Genomic DNA, 21,742 nt, shown 5'->3' on the forward strand with positions numbered 1-21,742 from the left:
AGTAAAACATCCTAATTAAGTTGTTCATATTTGACTGGTTCAAGTCAAAAAGATTGATAGACAACTCACATGGGAGTAGAATTTTAAACATTAAACTATCCAACGGAAGCCACCAGCATAATATGTGAACCATTCATTCTTGAGTCCAAAATGGGCCATCAAAAGCGGATCGAACATATGTAATAAAGAAAATGATATATGTACTCTCATAATGGAAGTAGTATAATTACTCTTACCATGTCTTTAAATTTTATTGGATAAAAAAGTGAATGAATACAATCAGTGGTCCACTATGTTTTTAGATCAATTAAAACATAACATCTACCTCAGGAAGTAAAAAGTGAGAATAAATATAGTATTACTCATGTAATAAACTCTTCCCCTCTACTCAAGTATTATTGAACATCTCCTCCGCAATGGCTAGTTGTATAAAGCAGCAACTCCATCCAAACTTAAAGAGAAAACTATTTCATTATTCATAACTTATTTTATATTTTTTGAGCATACTCTAACCTCTCTATAGTAGTTGCTCAACAAATTATATCGACATTTAGTTTGGTTGGGATTAGACTTGAACCTGAGACTTTTCTTTTTTAATATTGTTTATTTGTGTTGTTTGTTGTTTAATTTATCATGGCCGGATGCATAGTGTAGCAACATCAGATATTTATAGAAAGATGTTTGGTAAATAAATGTACAATAGTATAAAAAGCACACAATATACCATTATTTAAATGAAAAATGACACAACCCATTAAAGGGTATAGTACATGCATGACACTGCACATTCACTCACTCTGATCTTCATGTACATTCTAAGATAAATTAAACTTTAAAAATACAACTTTGGTTTGACCGTACCAATTGGATATGATCATCACCCACTGCACACTTTTTATACATATACAGAAGAATATAATAATAATTAAGCAAGCATTATTATATACTCCGTATAGTATATTTATTAATAATGAATTGAATCTCATTGTGGAGTTGAAATGAATTGAACTTTCACCTTTGAGGCTTAGCTTCCTCGTAGCCCAAAATGAGCCATCAAAAGGCGAACAAATGTATAAAACTGTCCACCTTTGTTGAGGTAGTAAACATCTCCTCTACAATGGCTGGAGGCATACTGATGAAGCATACTTAGCTCAAGCCTTCTCAGCTATCTAATCTGCCTCACATCTAGAAGGACTTTTGTGTCTTTTCTCCTCTTTCCTTTTCTGTTATAACTGCCATAGCAGTTTGTATATAACAGTAGCTTCCTTTCCCTTTTCACACTAGGCTTTTGTACTCATTTTCAGATCACCAATAATGCACATCATTTTTCCTTCTCTCTGACTACTGGTTTACAATGAAGAACTATTGAGTTCTCCACATGGTATCAGAGCCTCGCCGAAGCTACGCCGCCGTCATAGCGATGAGCACCGGAAACAATCCAGCAGGAATCGGAAATACATCTCCAAACCAGAACACGACGAATCAAGGCGCGAATCTGCGAGGAGATGAGATCGATGATCCTCTCTATCTTCACGTAACTGAGAATCCTAACATGATTCTCGTTTCTCCTCCTCTAACTGAGCTCAACTATGCTTCATGGAGCAGATCCATGAAGATAGCCTTACAAGTGAAGAACAAGTTTGGCCTAGTTGATGGCTCAGTTCCTTGTCCAGAGCAGTTAGACTCCAGATTTGCTGCCTGGACTAGATGCAACAAAATCGTTTGTTCATGGATCCTTAGATCCGTCAACTCCACCATTGCTGAGACGGTCCTTTACTATGAGAAAGCAGAAGAAATTTGGATCAAGCTCAGAGATAGATATTCACAAGCTGATCCACATAGGATAGCTGAAATACAAAATGAAATATATAGAAATACTCAAGGTAACAAGTCTATAAATGAGTATTTTACAAAGTGTAATGCTCTATGGGAGCAGATGAAGGCAATGAGGCCCCTGCCAGTGTGTGAATGTAGCCCTAGATGCTCGTGCAAGTTGATAAGCAAGATTCAGAAGGAGAAAGAAGATGATCAGGTCATCAGGTTTCTAGAAGGATTGAATGACGAGTTTGAATCCATAAAATCAGGGGTCCTAGTCATGGATCCAATCCCAACCATGGAGAAAGTTCTTAATATGGCTTTGAAAGTAGAAAGGAAAATAAACGGATCTCTCAATCAAAGGAACAATGAAGTCCTCCAATCTAATGCAGTTCAGAATAGCCTAGGACAGTCCACAGAAGACAGTGGAACTGTGGCCTTTTCTGCTTCAAATAATAAGAAGAAATTTGGTAACAATGGTGGAAAGAATGTAGCCAAATGTACTTACTGCAACATGAGTGGTCATACTGTTGAGAAATGCTTTAAAAAGCATGGTTATCCTCCTGGTTGGATACCAGGATACAAATCTAAAGGCAAACAAAATCAAGAGGCTCAGAGCAGTGCTATCAATCAGGTTGGGGATATAGGATTGTCCACTGAGCAATTCCAGAGGCTTGTGAGTCTGTTGCATGGTCAGAAACAAGCGAAATCAGTCTCCTCAAATGCAGCCATAACAATGAACAGCCATGAAAAGCAATCAAGATCCAATGAAGGCAGGTTCACTTCTGATCCACACATTAATAATGTTATATCTTGTTCTGCTATATGGATCCTAGATTCAGGTGCTACTGATCATATTACATGCTCATTAGATTATTTTGAAAGATATCACAGAGTTTGTGGAGTTTCTGTAAAATTGCCTAATGAAGGAACAGTGAGTGTGACACATATAGGTGAAATTAGACTGCAGTCAAACCTATTGTTAAACAATGTGTTGTTCATCCCTTCATTCACATTCAATATCATATCTGCCAGCAAGTTAACTAAACAAGGGGACTGCAAAATCATAATGACTACTGATTCATGTAACATTCAGGGTCATTTTGGGATGATGGATGGGTTTGCTGAACAAAGGAATGGCTTATATGTGATCACTGATCCACCAAAAAGAAAGGTCTGTCCAGCTGATGATGAGATGATGAAATGCAGTAGTGCTTCTTTGCATCTATGGCATCATAGGCTAGGACATTATCCTATAAGTAGGATACCATCTTTGAATGGAATAAATGATGGTCAATTCTGTAAACCATCTAACTTTGTCTGTGAAACATGTCATTATGCAAAGCAAAGAAGGTCTGTTTTTCCAGTTAGCATTTCTAGGTCTGAAAAATGTTTTGACCTCTTACATATGGATGTCTGGGGTCCATTCTCTGTTGCTTCTATAAATAAAGAACACTATTTTTTGACAATTGTGGATGATTATAGTAGGTTCACTTGGCTGCATCTCATGAGAAGCAAATCAGAGGTTAAACACTTATTCAAGAATTTCTGTAATTATGTACAGAATCAGTTTTCTACTAAAGTCAAGATCATAAGGACAGATAATGGAACTGAGTTTCTAATGAATGAATTTTGTAATGAGATGGGAATTGTGCATCAGAAATCTTGTGTCTACACACCCCAACAAAATGGGGTGGCAGAAAGAAAGCACCAGCATATCTTGAATGTAGCCAGGGCTCTCAGATTTCAATCTGGAGTGCCTGTAGAATTTTGGAACCATTGTGTTATGCATGCCATCTACCTAATTAACAGATTACCTCCTGCTATACCTGGTGAGAAGCCCCCCTTTGAGTTGTTGTTTGGCAGAACTGTGGAATATCATCATCTCAAAGCTTTTGGATGCCTATGTTTTGGTTCCACTATGTCTCATGGCAGAAGTAAAATGGAGCCAAGAGCCAAGAAGTGTTTATTCCTGGGGATCCCTGCAAATGTAAAGGGCTATGTGTTATATGATATTGCTAACAAAAATGTTTTTATCTCCAGGGATGTTCAGTTTTATGAGCACATTTATCCTTTTAAGGAGGACAAATCTGAAGTCTATGGTGAAAAGAATATGTCTGGTCCTGTGCTGCCTTTGGTCCCAGTCTCCATTGAGGTTAACTTGCCACATATGGATACTACTGACAACCAGAATCAAATACTAGGAGAGGCTGCCACTCCTAGTCCTATAGTCCACAACACTGAACCATTAGAGAGAGTTAGCAGATCAAGCCTTTCATCCCACACTACTGATAGTGTGGATACTCATGACAGCACAAACAATGAAGCAACTGATAACACTATGATACAGCATGAATCAATTCAAACAGATGAAATCTCAGAACCAAGAAGATCAGAAAGAACAAGACACATACCTGCAAGGTTACAAGATTACTATTGTCATTCTCTGAGCACAGGCAGCCTCCACAACAGGTCATCCCCACACTCCATTAACAAGGTTATATCATATGATGCTCTATCTCCATGCCACAGGGCCTGTGCAAACTCCATTTTGAACACACAAGAGCCACAATCATATAATGAAGCAGTCAAAGAAGAAGCATGGAGGAAAGCAATGCAGTGTGAAATAGATGCATTGGTTGAAAACAAGACTTGGGTGCTTACTGACCTACCATTAGGCAAAACCCCAATTGGTTGCAAATGGGTGTACAAAGTGAAGCATAGAGCTGATGGCTCCATAGAAAGACACAAGGCCAGATTGGTGGCAAAAGGTTATACTCAGCAGTTTGGAGTGGACTATGTGGAGACTTTTTCTCCTGTGGCTAGAATGACAACAATTAGAACTTTCCTAGCTGTGGCAGTTGCAAAAGAATGGGATATACAACAACTAGACATCAATAATGCCTTTCTACATGGAGACTTAGATGAAGAAGTATATATGATCTCACCCCCTGGTTTTCAAAATAACAAGCAGCAAGTTTGTAAGTTGTTGAGATCTTTATATGGCCTAAAGCAGGCCAGCAGACAATGGAATGCCAAGTTGACTAAAGCTTTGCTTGATATTGGTTTCCAACAGTCCACTGCAGATCCATCCCTCTTTACCAAAAGCTCAGGCACTTCATTTATGGCTCTTCTCATCTATGTAGATGATATATTGGTTGCAGGAACAGACTCAGCAGAGATCAACAGATTGAAACAATTTTTGGATAAGACATTCAAGATCAAAGATCTTGGACATTTGAACTACTTTCTGGGGATTGAAGCACTCAGATCCACTAATGGTCTCAACATTTGCCAAAGAAAATACACCTTGGAAATCCTAAAGGAGTATGGCTTCATGGATGCTAAACCTGCTAAGACTCCCATTACTGCAGGCCAGAAACTCAATTCTCTTGAGGGTACACCACTTGATAAACCAGAAGTTTATAGAAGATTGGTTGGGAAGTTACTATACTTGACAAATACCAGACCTGAAATCACATATGCAGTTCAGCAGTTGAGTCAATATGTTGACAAACCTAGGAACACTCATCTCATGGCTGCTCACAGAGTGTTGAGGTACTTGAAAGGGGCACCTGGGAAAGGGATGTTTTATCCAGCAAATTCTCAACTGAAGCTACAAGGATTCTCTGATTCTGACTGGGCTACTTGTGCTGAAACCAGGAAATCTGTCACAGGCTATTGTATTTATCTTGGCAAGTCCTTAATCTCTTGGAAAACAAAGAAACAAGCCACTGTCTCTAGATCATCTTCTGAGGCTGAGTATAGGGCCCTTGCATCCACTGTTTGTGAAGTCCAATGGCTTTTATACTTGCTTGCAGATCTGAAAGTCAAGCCTAACAACCCCACTGCTCTATTTTGTGATAATAAGTCTGCAATTGCCATTGGAGAGAATCATGTCTTCCATGAAAGAACTAAACACATTGAGATAGATTGTCATGTTGTTAAGCAGAAAGTATATGAAGGAGTTATAAAGCTAATGTCAGTTCCCTCACAAAAACAGCTTGCTGATGGTTTCACCAAGGCTTTGCCAATAGTGTTGTTTGATGATTTCCACTCTAAGCTGGGCCTTCAAGATGTTCATGCTCCAGCTTACGGGGGGGGTGATGAAGCATACTTAGCTCAAGCCTTCTCAGCTATCTAATCTGCCTCACATCTAGAAGGACTTTTGTGTCTTTTCTCCTCTTTCCTTTTCTGTTATAACTGCCATAGCAGTTTGTATATAACAGTAGCTTCCTTTCCCTTTTCACACTAGGCTTTTGTACTCATTTTCAGATCACCAATAATGCACATCATTTTTCCTTCTCTCTGACTACTGGTTTACAATGAAGAACTATTGAGTTCTCGACACATACACCAGCAACCCTACCCACACTTCACTCAGACCTCCCCAGAACTGTTTCCCAGCCTCTGGATCTGCACTACATCGTCTGTTCATTTCCCTTGCAAGATCAACAGCCTTAGGCAACACTGATTTCTTGCTTGTACTGCACCCCTCCTTTATCAGGCATTCACAGGCTTTCTGTCTACTTGTTCGCTTCCAACACCATATACCTGTATGCACATATATATGCATGTAATTAATAAGATTGTTCGAGAGGTGGGGTAAAACTTGTTGGGTGGAGGCAGGTAAAGACGACCAACAGTAATAAAGGGTTTAAAGGGTCAAATCCAGCATCCAATATCTCCAAACTGTATAAGAAAATAAACACTACTGGAAATTATAGAATTTCCGACCACCTGAAAATGATCTTAAATCAAGTCGTACCTGTACCTGTACCTGTACGTGTACCTGCTGTTTTGAAGGTATAGTAGAGGTGGTCAAAGGTGTCCTGGACTTGATCCCGACAAATATCTTTGAATCTCATTCCTATACTTCCCGGCAGTGCGGACGTGATTTGCCCCTCCAACACTAGAAGGTGTGCCAAATATTGGGAGATTTGTATGCACAATTTTGCGCTTTCTTCACTGTCTCCTTTCCCGTGGGTGAAGTAGCATATCTCAGTAGCAAGATGCAAGATTAACACAAACGTGGCGTAGTAGTCGTCGTCGGGATTCCGGTCCCGAACGAGGCATTGTATTTTGTCCATGACCACATGCAGTCTCGCCACCTGACCACCCTGCAAGTGATTCCAGACATCTTCCTCGTAGTTGTTGTTTATTTCTGTTTTTGCCAGCTTCCTTTTGATGTCCTCGAAAACCAACTCCTTTAAACTGTCTCCAACCTCGGCGGTTGTAGTGTGCAGACAGGAATCAATAACTTCCTTGAGTGAATAGAATTCCAGTTTGGGCTCTGCACATTTCCACCGTCCTTTTAACGAGTGCTTCAGCAAACTGTACTGTATAATCTCCCCTGACCAACACTTTTTCATAGTAATAACTTCCAGTCCACCATAAATGACTGGGAGAATTTTGTTTCTCACCACCACCTCCTTATTATTATAATAATGAGAATTCATTATTTTAACGATTGTCCAGTGGCTAAATATGAGATGAATGAGAGCTATCTCGTCCAGCAGAAGCGCACCGCCCAGCAAGCAGTAGGTAATATAAATGTCAGCAGGCTGAAGATTGTGTTTGGAATGGCAGAAGAAGATGACCGCCACGGTTATAAGTAAAGCATGACACAGAAAACGCCATATGGACCAGAAATAGTTACCCTTACCCTCCCAGTACTGGACCGCAATCATCTTGGTGAACATGGCCTGATACATGAAGTTGAGTTCCATTTCCATCACTTCAAACGCATTCTTCACACTTATGCTGCGGAACCACTCCTTCTCCGTCCCACACTCCTTTTCATGGATAAACGTGTGATCAATGATGAAGCCTTTGAAAGTTTGGTAGAACTCGTAACCCCACCTTACAATCTCGTACTTGTCAAGTACCCCCGCAGCAGGAGGAGGAGGAGGAGGCTTCTTAGAATCTTGGCGCCGGATGGACTTCCTGACGAAATTGAAAGACGCGAGCTGGAGAGAGATGATGCGCTCAACGCACTTGACGATTCCGACGAGGAAGACGATGGCCATGGGGAGCAGCCATTCGCTTTGGAAGATTTTGTATTGGTAGAAGACGATCGAAACTGAGCAGATCTGAACGACTTGGGTGAGCAAATGGCGGTGCCATAAATTGTTGTCCTCCATGGCCAGTGCAGTGATGGTGTGAGGGCCGCCCAGGTGGACAAGAAGAAACGGCGCCCAGAAAGGGAAGATGTTAGATTCACTCACCTCATCTGGTGCGTCGTTGTAGATGAGGGATAAGGCGAAGGTGGAAAAGAAGCTTGCCAGTAAATACACAGCCCATATCACCAGATACATGAATCCGTTCTTTACCCATCTTCTCATCGGCGCAAGGAAAATCAGTATCATTTGGAACACAAGGCTAGCCATAACGTAGAATTGGATATTCCATTTTTCCAATATGTCCTTTATAAATGGAGGCCTCTTCATGCTATTGGTAGATGATATATATGATTTTGCGTCAATTTAAATATACAAGGAAAATGTTCTTTAATTTACTGAAAATATATATCACATGCATAATCTAACCAGCTTATCTATGTTTCAAAATCAACCAAATCCAAAAAATGGTATATCTTAGCTTATGTAAAGCCAAGTTCGTCACACAAGTTTCACCTTAAGCACATATTCGAATATTATCAACTAGAGTAACACTTGTGTGAGACCGTCTCAGAGTCTTAATCCCTGCAACAGGTTAGATCTTTGACATCATTAAATAAAGATCTCACAGATTGAGGACTCGTGAGACCGTCTTGCACAAAGTTTTATGATAGAACTATACTATATTGATGCTAATAATTAAATAAGTGAGTAAACTTACCTGCTGGCTTAGCTTTTATATGTAGGTGGTCCTTAGCTTATCCTTGTATATGTGTTTTTGTTACTCCGTATTAGTTATCATGGAAAGTAATTTTTATTTATAAGCATAGAATGAGAATATAGATAACAAGCTACTCAAGCTAAGTGTTGCTCACATTATTATATTCCTTAATTCAAACACAAAATATCTCAAAATACTTAGCTTACCTTAACAATACAATAATGCTTATACTTTATTCTCTTCTATTCCCCACCATGCACGAGTTTCACGAGTGGATCATTAAATTTCCTATTCTTTTATCAAATACTGATGTATTATTGTAATATTATTAATTAGTCGATTTAAATAGAATTTCTCCCACCTACATACTAGCTTATCAATTAATTTGACAGATCACCTTAAAGCGACATTAAGAGGTTTTTATTGTTTCACCTTCTTTTTCAGTTTGAAAAAGCGCACAACTAACAAGTGTGCCGTTTGTTGTCGATCTCTGACACACACACACACACACACACATATATATATATATATATAGAGTTACACTCGGGTGCGAACGGCTCGCCCAGGCGCGAAATAGGAATGGATTCTGTTCGTCCACGTGTCCAGATCTAATGGATGAGAAACACTGATTTTTTTAAAAAACGCGGTGGCATTTTCGTAAATAATTGAACATCGAAGTGCAAGTAAAATGTATTACAAGTGCATCTAAAATGTATTAGAGGTGCAAGTAAAAATTTACACTGAGCATCAATACTTAGTTGCACTTATAGTTTTAAGTAGTTGCACCTATAGTTCTAAGTAGTTGCACACATAGGTATAAGTAGTTGCATCTAGGTGTATGAATGTTTGCGAGTGGTTTTCAGGAGTATTACTACCCGCTGAACTCAGATCAATGAATGTTAACAAGGCAAAATTACATGCACTTATAGGTGAAAGTAGTTGCACCTATAGTTATAAGTAGTTGCACCTATAGTTATAAATAATTGCACCTATAGTTATAAGCACACCCAGGTGCATGAATGGTTGCGGAAAGTGAATGTTAACAAGGCAAAATTACATGCACTTATAGGTGAAAATAGGTGCACTTATAAGAGATTTTACTTGCACTTCGATGTTCAATTATTTACGAAAATGCCACCGCGTTTTTTTTAAGTTATTAGATCTGGACACGTGTCGCGCGTTGATGGACTTGGAACACCATGAGAGTGAAACAATTTCTTGTTCTAATCCTTATTTATTTGTTTGCTCATGGAAGTGACTTTAGACTAGGATACATATGTGCATTCGTGATTGATCCTTGGTTACTTGTTCTCCATAATCCCATATGTTGCTAAAGTATCTAGATGATAATTCTCTCTAGCTTGAGACTTATTTCTTTATTTCATATTTATCTTTTGTTAATATGTGTTTGTGTTATTTTGTTTAGTTACCATAACATTAACCTCGTTACGATTTTCTTAGCTTCTAGTGCATTTCTTAAGATTAGTGTCTAGTTGTTATGTTGTCAAATATTGCTTGCCATAACTTCCAATTTCCTAAGGATTACATTATACACCTGTACACTCGTATCACATCCATGAGAGATAAGGTGAAGGTGGAAAAGAAGCTTGCGAGTAAATACACAGCCCAGATCACCATATACATGAATCCGTTGTTTAACCATCTTCTCATCGGTTAAGGAAAACCAGTATTATTTGGAACACAAGGCTAGCCATAACGTAGAATTGGATGTTCCATTTTTCTATTATGTCCTTTATGAATGCAGGCCTCTTCATGCTATTTGTAGATGATATATATGATTTTGCATCAATTTAAATATACAAGGAAAATGTTGCTCTTTAATTTACTGAAATATATATTACATATATAATAATCTAACTAGCTAATCTATGTTTTAAAATCAACCAAATTAAAACATGGTAACTTATGTAAAACTTGTAAGATTTCATATACATGAAGTTTAGTATATGCTTTGGTTTTCAATTACATTCATTCTAATTCATCAAAATATGCATATAAAAATATATCTTTTGATATAATTGAGTAAAATATTATGTATATTTTGAATGGATTATCCGTAATTGGTTTAAGACAGGCTAGAATTAATTTTTAGTTGATTTTGTTTCAATTTCAACATTAAGGATGATTTTAATGTATATTAATTCTTCAAAATCTACATTCAAAAAAAATCTATTTAGTCTAGATATAATTGAGCAATTTCACATGTATGTTTTGATTGAATTAATTACAAATAATTGTTTTTTTTTTTTTTTTTGGTTTGCTGATATTTGATTTCGGCATTTAAGAGAAGGTTATAGTTTCTGCCCAAAAAAAATAAAAATAAAAAAAATTCTATTGCCTAGAGTGACTGTCGGACGACGCTGCAGATTTACCAAGGCAGTAGGCTTTATGGTTGATTAAAGATGAAGATGATGATGGGTTATATTAAGTTTTGGGTCAGGTCAGGCCCATTGGGGCAGACCTGATCCAACATTAAAAAAAAATAAATCTTGGGCCTGCTTTGTTGCATTGGGCTTGCTTCAGCTTCTCCATCATCATATTTAGACTTTTTCTAGCCAATTGATTAAATTAATTTATTATTAAATTATCTTTCAATTTTGAGCAAATATTAAGTATTGAATTTGCTATTTGAATTTTAATTTAATATTGAGGTTTATATTAAATTGCCTTAAGTATTGCAATTTATTTAGGATATATGGGTTAATAATAAATTAATATGCAAATCCAAACATGCTACGTATATTCATAAATTATTGTTATAATTATACATTCTTAATAGCATGTATTAAGGTTGGATTTAGCATATTATTAACTCATAAATTCATTATTAAAATATCATTCAATTTTCAATCTTTAGATCACTTTTGGACATTATGGTCTATGGTCTATTAAGGTAGCTTGTTTTGGTCTCCCATTAATTTTGAGCACATTTTAGTATCATGTGTCTCTGGGACTTTAGAACCTATTTTGAACAAGCTATTTGGGACCTATCATGGGTCATTAAGTATGGATCCCACAATTTTGATTGATATTTTAATAATAATTATAGCTCCTTATAACATGTTTATTAAGTTTTAATTATTACTAACTACCATATTTTGGTATTCATCGTTGGTAATAATATTAAGTTTTGGGTCTACTTCAGTATTAGACCAATGTCCATCCATGTTATAATTCACTTGGGTCATTGAGGTTTATGTGCCTAATTTGAGTGATTAAGTGCTATAATTATTATTTTGGCCTGTTTAGAGACATTAAGGATTTAATTGTTATTTTGGCCATTAAGAACTATAACTATTGTTTAAGTTGATTAATTTTTTAATCTATCAATAGTTTCAGGGCCTTAATAATAATATTAAGTCTTTAATTTTATGGCAAAAACAATATAGTTGGTATATTGTTTGTTTAATGGTAATTTGGTTATTACCTTAACTACAGTCTCCCTAAGTATCATAATAGTCATGGTTAATTATTATGTGATAAATTGAGATTAGTATTTGGCATCCCTTAATTACAGTTTTGCCATTTATTAAGTTAAAATTCGGCATTATTAATTACTGTTATTAAGTTTAGGGACTAATCTTATTTTATTACCTTTCATAATAAGTATTATTTCATGGTAATCTGCTATATTTGGTACATTGGCATGATTACCACTTCATTTCACATGACTATTAATGTTGGTAATTAAGTCCTACCAATAAATTTTAAATGTACCATTGGATGCTGCATCGAGGCTAGTGACACCGACAATGAAGATGGGAGAACTTTGGAGTTTTTTCTTCTCTTGTGGATCATCATCGTTGTTAGCGCAATGGAGAGATGCGGTTTGCATCATTAAGGTTAGCCATTAATGATCTTTTACAGTTACTATTGATAATTAGTGCTACAGTTACAGTTAACCGCTAATTTGGACTAGTCACATATTTTATCTTTAGAGAATGAAAACATTTAAAGGTGCATTACCATACTTTAGTTTGTCGTTATTATTAATGTTAATAGTGATTATAATGTTATTTATTGCTATTAATAATTAATTAATGATAACATTAATGTTGCTATGGTATTCAGTTATGCATCTTGAACTGTTTCCAAATAAATTTATGTGACAATACTCCAGTTCAGAAAATAATTTTCTGGACATTAATATTTTTCGGACTTCAAATTTTATTAAGTTTTCAAAATTTTATCCGAAAACATTTATAAGTGTTAGCGATTTTAACCATTGTTTTTCCATATTTAGTCTCCTACATACATAATGTGATAATATTATTATGGCTATTTATTGCTATTTTGGTTATTTGCAATTTTGCCATTAATAATAATATTATTATTATTAACTGAGTTATGGAGAGTGATTTTGAATCAATTTAGTAATCTTGGAAAAACATATTTTCTAGGCAATCGACTATTGCCATTAATTCCATAATTCATTTAGTTCTTTGAGTTATGATTGCCCATATTTGGTTAAGTATGAATAGATGAATATTTGATTTAAATTCATATTTTTTAGTTGGTTCATACTTTTTAGATTGTTTTATGCATTCGATCATATTAAATGCATAATATTAAGTTTAATTATGCAATTAGGGTTCATGAGAATTTGATTTACGAATGATAGCATATCCTTTTGTTTTGATATTGTTTGAATTTGTAAATTCAGTTATTTCTCATAAATTTGATCATTATGCATTAAAACTTTTTGCCATGAGCTTACAGTTTAAAAATTTTTTAAAGTATATATTCAATACATTATTATTCAAAATTTTGAGTCTCTTTTGGTTTGGACTCATTGGTGTTTGAATAGTAAATTTATACTTTAAAATCTCATATTGTAAATTGCTTTAAGTTATGCAATTTATTTGGAATATATGAGTTTAATGTTTAACTTATGCATATTTGTCCTAAGCATAATATTATGTTTTAAATTATGCAATTTTATTATGCCTTTAGCAATGCATAATTTTAAGATGGGATTATATTAGTTTCTATTTAAGTTGGACTTATGCATAAACTTTAGTCGCGGTAGTGCCTGAATTTAAGCACGTTTAGTCCGCTAATTTAGTTCACCATTTAAGCTTTACTCATAGGTGAACCATACAGTTTACTGGTGTATACCCTACAGTTTTAGGTTCATACCCTCAAACAGTTATACATTAAGTATATGAATCGGGGAGACATACTAGTTTTAATGGCCATGACTTAAGAACATCTTGTGTCACTAGTCTCCTTAAATTTTGATACTCTATTTAAGGAATTGGTTTTCAGTGAGACTTAGTCTCTAACTGTCTTTCCTTGGAGTATATTTAGATTTTCCCATCACAATCTGGTATAATCTGTTTGCCAAAATTTTAAGTATTCCTTGCTAATGTGATTTTATTTCGGTTCATTAAAGAATAGCCAAAGCATCTTTAATTTACTGAAATATCTTGAGTTTTCAATCTTGGTTAATTAAGAAAATGCTACAGCATATTCAACTGTCTAAGATTATTAAGTTTTAATCACATAAAGTTTAGGCAAGAATTTGATAATTGTCTAGTGATCTTATAATTTTAATTTGGTTTGGGAGTAGCCACAGCATCCTTAATCTGTTAAAATTATATTTTAAGCGGTTTATTTTGATCACATAAAGTTTTGGACATATCATTTGTGATTAATTGTATGTGATATGAAGAAATTTAGCCCACAGGCAATTTCGTTATATTTGTATAATTAATCAGGATGAAATACTGGACTACGGTCATAATTTAGCCCACAGGCAATTATGTATCGGAATGTAGTTTAGTAGTTTTATCAGTGATGATAGAAATAAATCAATTTATTTACTTTATGGTTATTTGTAAATAATTTTCAGTTCTATCATGAAGTTTAATTTTATGATGTAAACTTTAGATCATATTTCTTAATTTGCCCACAGGGATTAAGAAAAGGAACATGATCTCTTAAGTTTTTTTTATCATAATGATAGCAATGAATCTTATTGACTAAAACTTTAGCCCACATGCAAGTTTTAGGTCATTTGATTCTTCAACTCATTTGATAATGGTTTCATCATAAATAAATTTTTCAGTTGGATCTAATTGAGTAAAACTTTAGCCCACAGGCAAGTTTTATGTCTCTAGATTCTTCTGGTTTTTTAGTAATTGTGAAAAATATTATTATAAGGGTTTCTTAATTGGATTTAATAGAATTAAAACTTTAGCCCACAGGCAAGTTTTATGTCAATAAATCCCACCACCCATTAGATGATAATTTTATCACAATTTCTTAGAGTTATAAATTCAGTTCAATTATAATTCTAAGTTTCATGGTTTGCATTGGCAAAACATGTTTTTCAGTCACTTCCCAAAATTTAGCCACTTCTATTAATTAATCCACGAATCTTGCTCGATTCTTCGGACTAACTGTAGTAAGTTACATGATTTGACATACATCTTTTGGATTCCATTAATAATAAAATGTATCTTTTGAGCCAAATTCTAACTTGGTTTTGGAAGGTGTATTTTTATTTTAGTATGTCCAACTATGGTGGGGAATTATATCTTTATTATTTAGTTGGACTTTAATTGGAACCAAAAATTGATTATTTAGTTTGTCCAACTAATGGTGGGGAATTATGTCTTTATTTGTTAGTTGGTCAATAAATCAATTATGAGTATGTATATTATTAAGCTCATTTTATTAATTTCGCTGAAGAATGTTTTAATTAGTGGGAGTGATCATTTAGAAAAAGATCATTAAATTCCTCCACTAAAGATTTTGGATTTAATTATTGTATTCATACACTCCAAATTGGGTTGTATGTTAGACAATAAGTCCAAAATATTCCACAAGTATTAATCTTGTATTTGCTCATATAAATTCATAAGTTCAAATTATTGAACATTCGGTTGTGCAACATATTTATGAAAATGTTGCAACAATATTATGAAATTTATTAGAACAAAAGCATTTAACTTGTGGGGCAATGTAATTTAATAAATTCTTCAGTGATTAATAGAGTCTTTAGTTTCTTCAAAATTAATCCTGGACAATTTTGTGGGGCATATAAGTAAGACTCATTATGTTCAGTTCATTTAAAATGAACATTGAAGTTATTTGGGAAGTTATGGTGTATGATTAAGATTCCAAATTTATGGACTTAGACCTTTGGTTTATTGTCTAAGTTATTGGAATGCTTCTGTGACTTGACTATCTTTTGGCTATTTTTGATGAGTGGGAGTAACAGACGTGTTAACTCCAAGCTCTTAGCTGTTAGAGATAGTACTTAAAGTTAACTTATAAAGAAGTCATAGAATATAGTTAGCATTATGCTAACATTAAGAGATCTCTACTTAAGGCATGCTTATAAAGTTTTAGAGATCATACAGTGTACTCTTTTGTACAATTTGGATGCGTTTTCTCCTTCAGTTGTGCACATAATGTATTTTGAGAAACATCCCTTAAGGTACCGAGAATAAACATAGGGTTTGTTCATTAAGGACCTAAGTTGGAGAATTAAAATGCATGTGACCATAATGGACACTACTCTGATTAAATAGAGGACATGTCACTATAATTCGTGTGTTTTGTTCTTTGATGAAGGTTGTGCTAGTACTTGCACCAAGTGGGAGAATGTAAGATTTTCCCTTATAATATATATTGTATATTATATATTAGGGCCTTAATTAAGTGGTGCAAGTTAACTAGGCTTATTAAGTGGTCTGGTTGGACTTAATAACTAGTAGTTGTTAGTCAACCAAACTCTGTGCCTAATATAACCTGGATTGATGGGATACAGGATTATGGATTAGATAGCACATTCAGTTACGGTACTCAGACCGCTCAGTAGATACCAATACACCATCTAGGGTTCTGAGTCAGGTCTGAGGCAAAACATGGCTAACGGTCTACCGTTAAGAGGCAATACTACAGGAACATCAACTATGGCTGGAGATCTACATGGCTACGCTTCCGCTATCATACGAGGTCAGGTTTCTCGTATACTGTTATTCATTATAGTTAGACTATTGTATATCTAACAAAACTAGGGTGTCATCCAAAGAGTTTCACCAGGATCACACATTCAAGTATCAATTATATAATTATATATTTTTTTTATAAATCAAAGTTATATATTCTCAATTTACAAAAACATCAATAGATTAAATTTATCATTTAGCAATATTTTACTTAGCTTGTGGGATGATTTTACTTCATTTTATTATTATTATTTTTTTTTTCATTTTTTGGTCTAGATTTATAGGTGACAGTTCACTTTAAATCTTTTTTCTTTAATTAAAATATCTACTTTAGATCCTAATATTATTGTAGCATAACTATTTTTTATCATTTATCAACAAAACTGTTTAAATACTGTTAAGTATCAAGGAATTTCAGTCTTCAATTATGCTTTTTTAAAAAATTAACATAAAAATATTGCTGGTCAACTTACTTTATATATATATATATATATATATATATATATATATATATATATATATATATATATATATATATATATATATAAAGATCAATATGTCTTTGTATTTATCAACATTTTAACGATTTTGTTGACGGAGGACTAAAAATGACCGTGACACAATAATACTAGGACCAAATGAAGATATTATAATAAATAAATAAAAACTAAAAGTGAACGGTCACCTATAAATATAGGACAAAAATTAAATTAACTCATTTATATATTCTCTATTATCTATTATATATATATATATATATATATATATATATATATATATATATATATATATATTTCATTATTTATAAGTATATTAATATAACGTCATTTAGAATGGTCAATGGCTGAATCTACTGACTAATCTTATCCGTCTATTTAGAATGGTCAATTACTGAAGAAAAAAAAAAAAGACAAAAAATTGTAGTAACATTTTTTTAATTACAGAAATATAAATCTTGAGAGCACTGTTAGTTATCTGCAAATACATTGCTATCAAGTGTTTCCAAGCACATTTTCGTAATTATAAAAATGTGACCATATTTTTTTTCTTAATTTTCAACCTTTGAACATCTATCCTAAATGAATATATGAGGTTAGTTCTTCGATTCTGACGAGGATACTATTTCTAATTTCAACTTAATATATTTTCTTTAATTTTTTATGTCATTTGAAATGAAGTATATTCCACCTCGGCACCTCGTATTTGTTAATGTTATCCTAACTCAACGAAGACTAACTAGATAGCATCAAAAGTACATATACTATATCATACTGTATTGCTGCTAATAATTAAATGAGTGAGTAAACTTACCTGCTGGCAAACCTGTCTTTTGTGGGTTGCCCTTAATTAGCTTATCCTTGTGTACGTGTATTTGTTTTTAGTTGTCATGGATAGTAATATATATATATATATATATATATATATATATATATATATATATATATATATATATAGAAGAACGCTCATATGCGGCGGGTCTTACCGTGCGGCGGTGCGGTCAAATTCCAGAATACACCAACAGTGTTAACAATATGCACCAACAGTGTAATAAAAACACACCATAATGAAATGCAATAAAACATCACAAAATACACAACAGACTCAAAAAAATACACCATATAACTCACCACCCCCAATGGTGTATTTCCGAACAGTGTATGGTGTTTTTACTCACACCTAATGGTGTGTGTTTGGTGATGCAGGGCTCTGTTTACTCTGTTTTGTGTGGTGTATTTTCCTAACGTTGATGGTGCATATTTGTTGAACTATTGGTGTTGCCGCACCGTAAGAAATAACCGCACCGTAAGACACTGCCGCACCTGAACCCGCCTATATATATATATATATATATATATATATATATATATATATATATATATATATATATATATATATATATATATATATATATATATATATATATATATATATATATATATATATATATAGGGGAGGATTCAAGTAGGAACCCATCCTTAGGTAGGAACTTAGGAACCAATCTAAGCCATCCAAAAATTGGAAATCAATGATCAAGATCAATTTACAATTTAATTAGCAAATTAACCATAATTAATTACAAGGGATAATGGTGTCATTTTATTCATCATCCACTTAAAAGGAAATATTTAATTTGGATATTTTCCTTGATTTTAGGTGGCAACATGAAGAAGGATTGATTATGAGTTTGGATTTAATTAGGATTGATTATGAGTTTGGATTTAATTAGGATTTGTTTACGCGTTTGTATTTAAACAAGAAGTTTTAAATCTTACATGTCTTCTAATATTAATTATATCAATTGTTTCATTATTCTAACGTAACATTACATATATATTGGTGTGCACTTGGATTATGCTGTGTGTGCCATAATGTGCAGAAATACTGAAAGAATGAAATCACAAAAATCATATTGATGTTAAAGACTATGTTGTGCACTTGGGTTAAACTGTGTGTGCCATAATGTAAATAATGAGTGTGTCGGTGAAAATACGTAAAACAAGTTGGTGCCCACTTGGGTTGATAGAATAGGGTGTGCACATGGGCTGAACTGTGTGCACTTGGGTTACATTGTGTGTGCTATAATTTGCAGAATTAGTTTGTGTATGAAAAGATGTTAAACATTTTGGTGTGCACTTAGATTGTGCTGCGTGTGCACTCTAATATAATTGTGTGTGTACTTAGATTGTGCTGCGTGTGCACTTAGGTTAACGAGTTTGTGCCATGTTACTCAAAAAAATTGATATACGAAATACCGTATGCACTTAGGTTAACGAATGTGTGCATCCACAAGTATATGAAATTTCGTTTGCACTTAGTTTAATGAACGCGTGCATGCACCAAAACCAGATTGATGTTAAAGACTATGTTGTGCACATGGGTAAAGACTATGTTGTGCACATAGGTTAAACTGTGTGTGTCATTACGTAAATAATGAGTGTGTGGATGAAAAGACATAAAACAAATTGGTGTGCACTTGGGTTGAGATAAGGACACCGTGTGCATATTAGCACAATGGAATGTGCATGTGAGCGTTAAGCAAACAGTGATGGTTGGTTAAAATGGATTACAATCAAAATCAATTTTAACAACCCAATATCATCAACACGACAACACAGTAAATGAATTGCAATTAAAATCAATGTTAATTGAAAATTTAAATCTACTTCAACCACTAACCACTAAAGCTCCACGAACCACATGCCAAGCATCCCAGACCCACAATTAACATCCTCATTTTTCAGTTGCATTTCATGATTTAAGGTGGTGACCAAACTCTTACGCTTATACAATTATTTTTTTTTTTTTGGAAAAAAAAAAAGAAAAAAAAAATCCATTCTCCTCTCTCCTTGGTACTATTTTATTGTTTGTAGATCGTCATCCTCAACGTTCACTTGCGATTCTACTTGGTGTTCACGAACAACTCGAGACTCCTTACCTGCACAGAATATTGGGGTGCAATAAATACACAATATAGAAGAAAACAAAGGATATATGCACACACAAATGTGAATATATGGACAACAAAATAGTGAATATATATATATATATATATATATATATATATATATATATATATATATATATATATATGCACACACAAATGTGTGCAATTGCACATGCCAATACTAGCCAACCTAAAATGTACACAACAAAGTATACTAGTCAACACTGCCAACTGTAACCCCACACACCACCACAAAGAATATATGCACACACAACCCAACTTCAATGCACACAGCAGATCATACTAAAAACACTTCAAACTGGCCAAAAGAACACCAAAAAAAAAAAAAAAAAGAATATATGCACCCACAAATGTTCGTAACTGCACACCCGAATACCAACCAGCCTAAAAATGCAAACACATTCCAACTAATATGCACACAACCAAATCTTATTGTATTAATACTCTTGAAATAAATAAATAAATAAATAAACAAAACAAACCTAGAAAACTCCTTTGTCGGCTTCTTCAATCTCGAGAAATTTGCATCGTTTGCGTCCTCTTTAATTTTTTCAAATATGGCAATGGCAGAGGAAGGCCTTAATGCTAGAATGCAAACCCCTTTAATCTCTTCAACCTATACAAAATTTAATTGAGCAGATGTTAGCGTCCTAGCATCCCTTTTTCGTCGGCTTCTAATTGAATATAATCCCTTTTTGTAGATTCCTTGGATGATTTTAGTCATTGACTGTTTTGCAGAGAATTCATTGTGAGGTTTCTAGCCCGCCGGCGCCATGAAACGGGGAAGAAGATCTCCCAATGTATTCCTACCTAGATGCCGAGGAAGTGGGGAAACAGATGAGAGGATCTCGCAATTTCCTTAATTCACAAAAACACTATGCACTAAAATGCCCTAAATACCCTGCAATTATCTAAAATAAATAAAAATCAGTCCTAAAATCTCATAAAATATGTTTTAATATAAACCATTGATCACTCTAAATAAATGGTTATGATGAGTTCCTAGGTTCCTACCTAAGCATTGGTTCTTATATGATTGTTAGTCTATATATATATATATATATATATATATATATATATATATATATATATATAATATAGACAGCAAGCTAACTGTCGCTGACAGTATTCCTTAATTCAAATTTCAAACACAAAATATTATTCCAAAATTCTTAGCTTACCTTAAACAATACAATGCATATACGGTACTCTCTTCTATTCCCACTATGCATGAGTTTCAAGAGTGGATTATTAAAATTTTATATTCTTTTGTCAAAGACTTATTTATTGTAGTATTATTAGTTGATTTAAAAGGACCTTTTTAATTAATTTATAACATGTCACATTATAAAATTTTAATCTACTTTGCATCTAATACTTTCTTTTTTACCATCAGCCTAAATTAGAACAACTTGCAACGCAAAAAGTTATTGCATATTAGTTTATGCATTTTTAATACAATACAGATCTATATTAAATTTGGGTTAAACGGCAACAATAATATTAGCAAAAATAATCTAGCTAGTTTAAACCCATTGAAGGATGTTCATAGACCTATAGTCTTGACATAAAATAAAGGGGTTGTAGATAGTGTTGAAATTTTTTTTCAAAAAAATTCGACAATAATATATTTTCTGAA

General features: G+C 33.8%; 2 protein-coding genes across 2 annotated transcripts; both read right to left on the reverse strand.

Moving 5' to 3' along the window:
• Window positions 1–787: 787 nt before the first annotated feature.
• On the reverse strand, window positions 788–21,431 carry LOC109169295. The gene is made up of 4 exons (XM_019318174.1): window positions 21,421–21,431; window positions 6,584–6,778; window positions 6,167–6,369; window positions 788–1,129 (listed from the first exon to the last, which is right to left on the reverse strand). Exons 2-4 carry the CDS (start codon window positions 6,681–6,683, stop codon window positions 1,025–1,027), a joined length of 408 nt encoding a protein of 135 aa, XP_019173719.1. The 5' UTR covers window positions 6,684–6,778; window positions 21,421–21,431; the 3' UTR covers window positions 788–1,024.
• Window positions 6,686–8,713, reverse strand: LOC109169246. Its single transcript, XM_019318101.1, has 3 exons — window positions 8,656–8,713; window positions 6,774–8,265; window positions 6,686–6,727 (listed from the first exon to the last, which is right to left on the reverse strand). Exons 2-3 carry the CDS (start codon window positions 8,262–8,264, stop codon window positions 6,686–6,688), a joined length of 1,533 nt encoding a protein of 510 aa, XP_019173646.1. The 5' UTR covers window position 8,265; window positions 8,656–8,713.
• Window positions 21,432–21,742: the final 311 nt, after the last annotated feature.

The sequence above is a fragment of the Ipomoea nil genome, unplaced genomic scaffold, assembly GCF_001879475.1.
Source record: "Ipomoea nil cultivar Tokyo-kokei standard unplaced genomic scaffold, Asagao_1.1 scaffold3267, whole genome shotgun sequence".
In the NCBI taxonomy this organism is placed as follows: Eukaryota; Viridiplantae; Streptophyta; class Magnoliopsida; order Solanales; family Convolvulaceae; genus Ipomoea; species Ipomoea nil.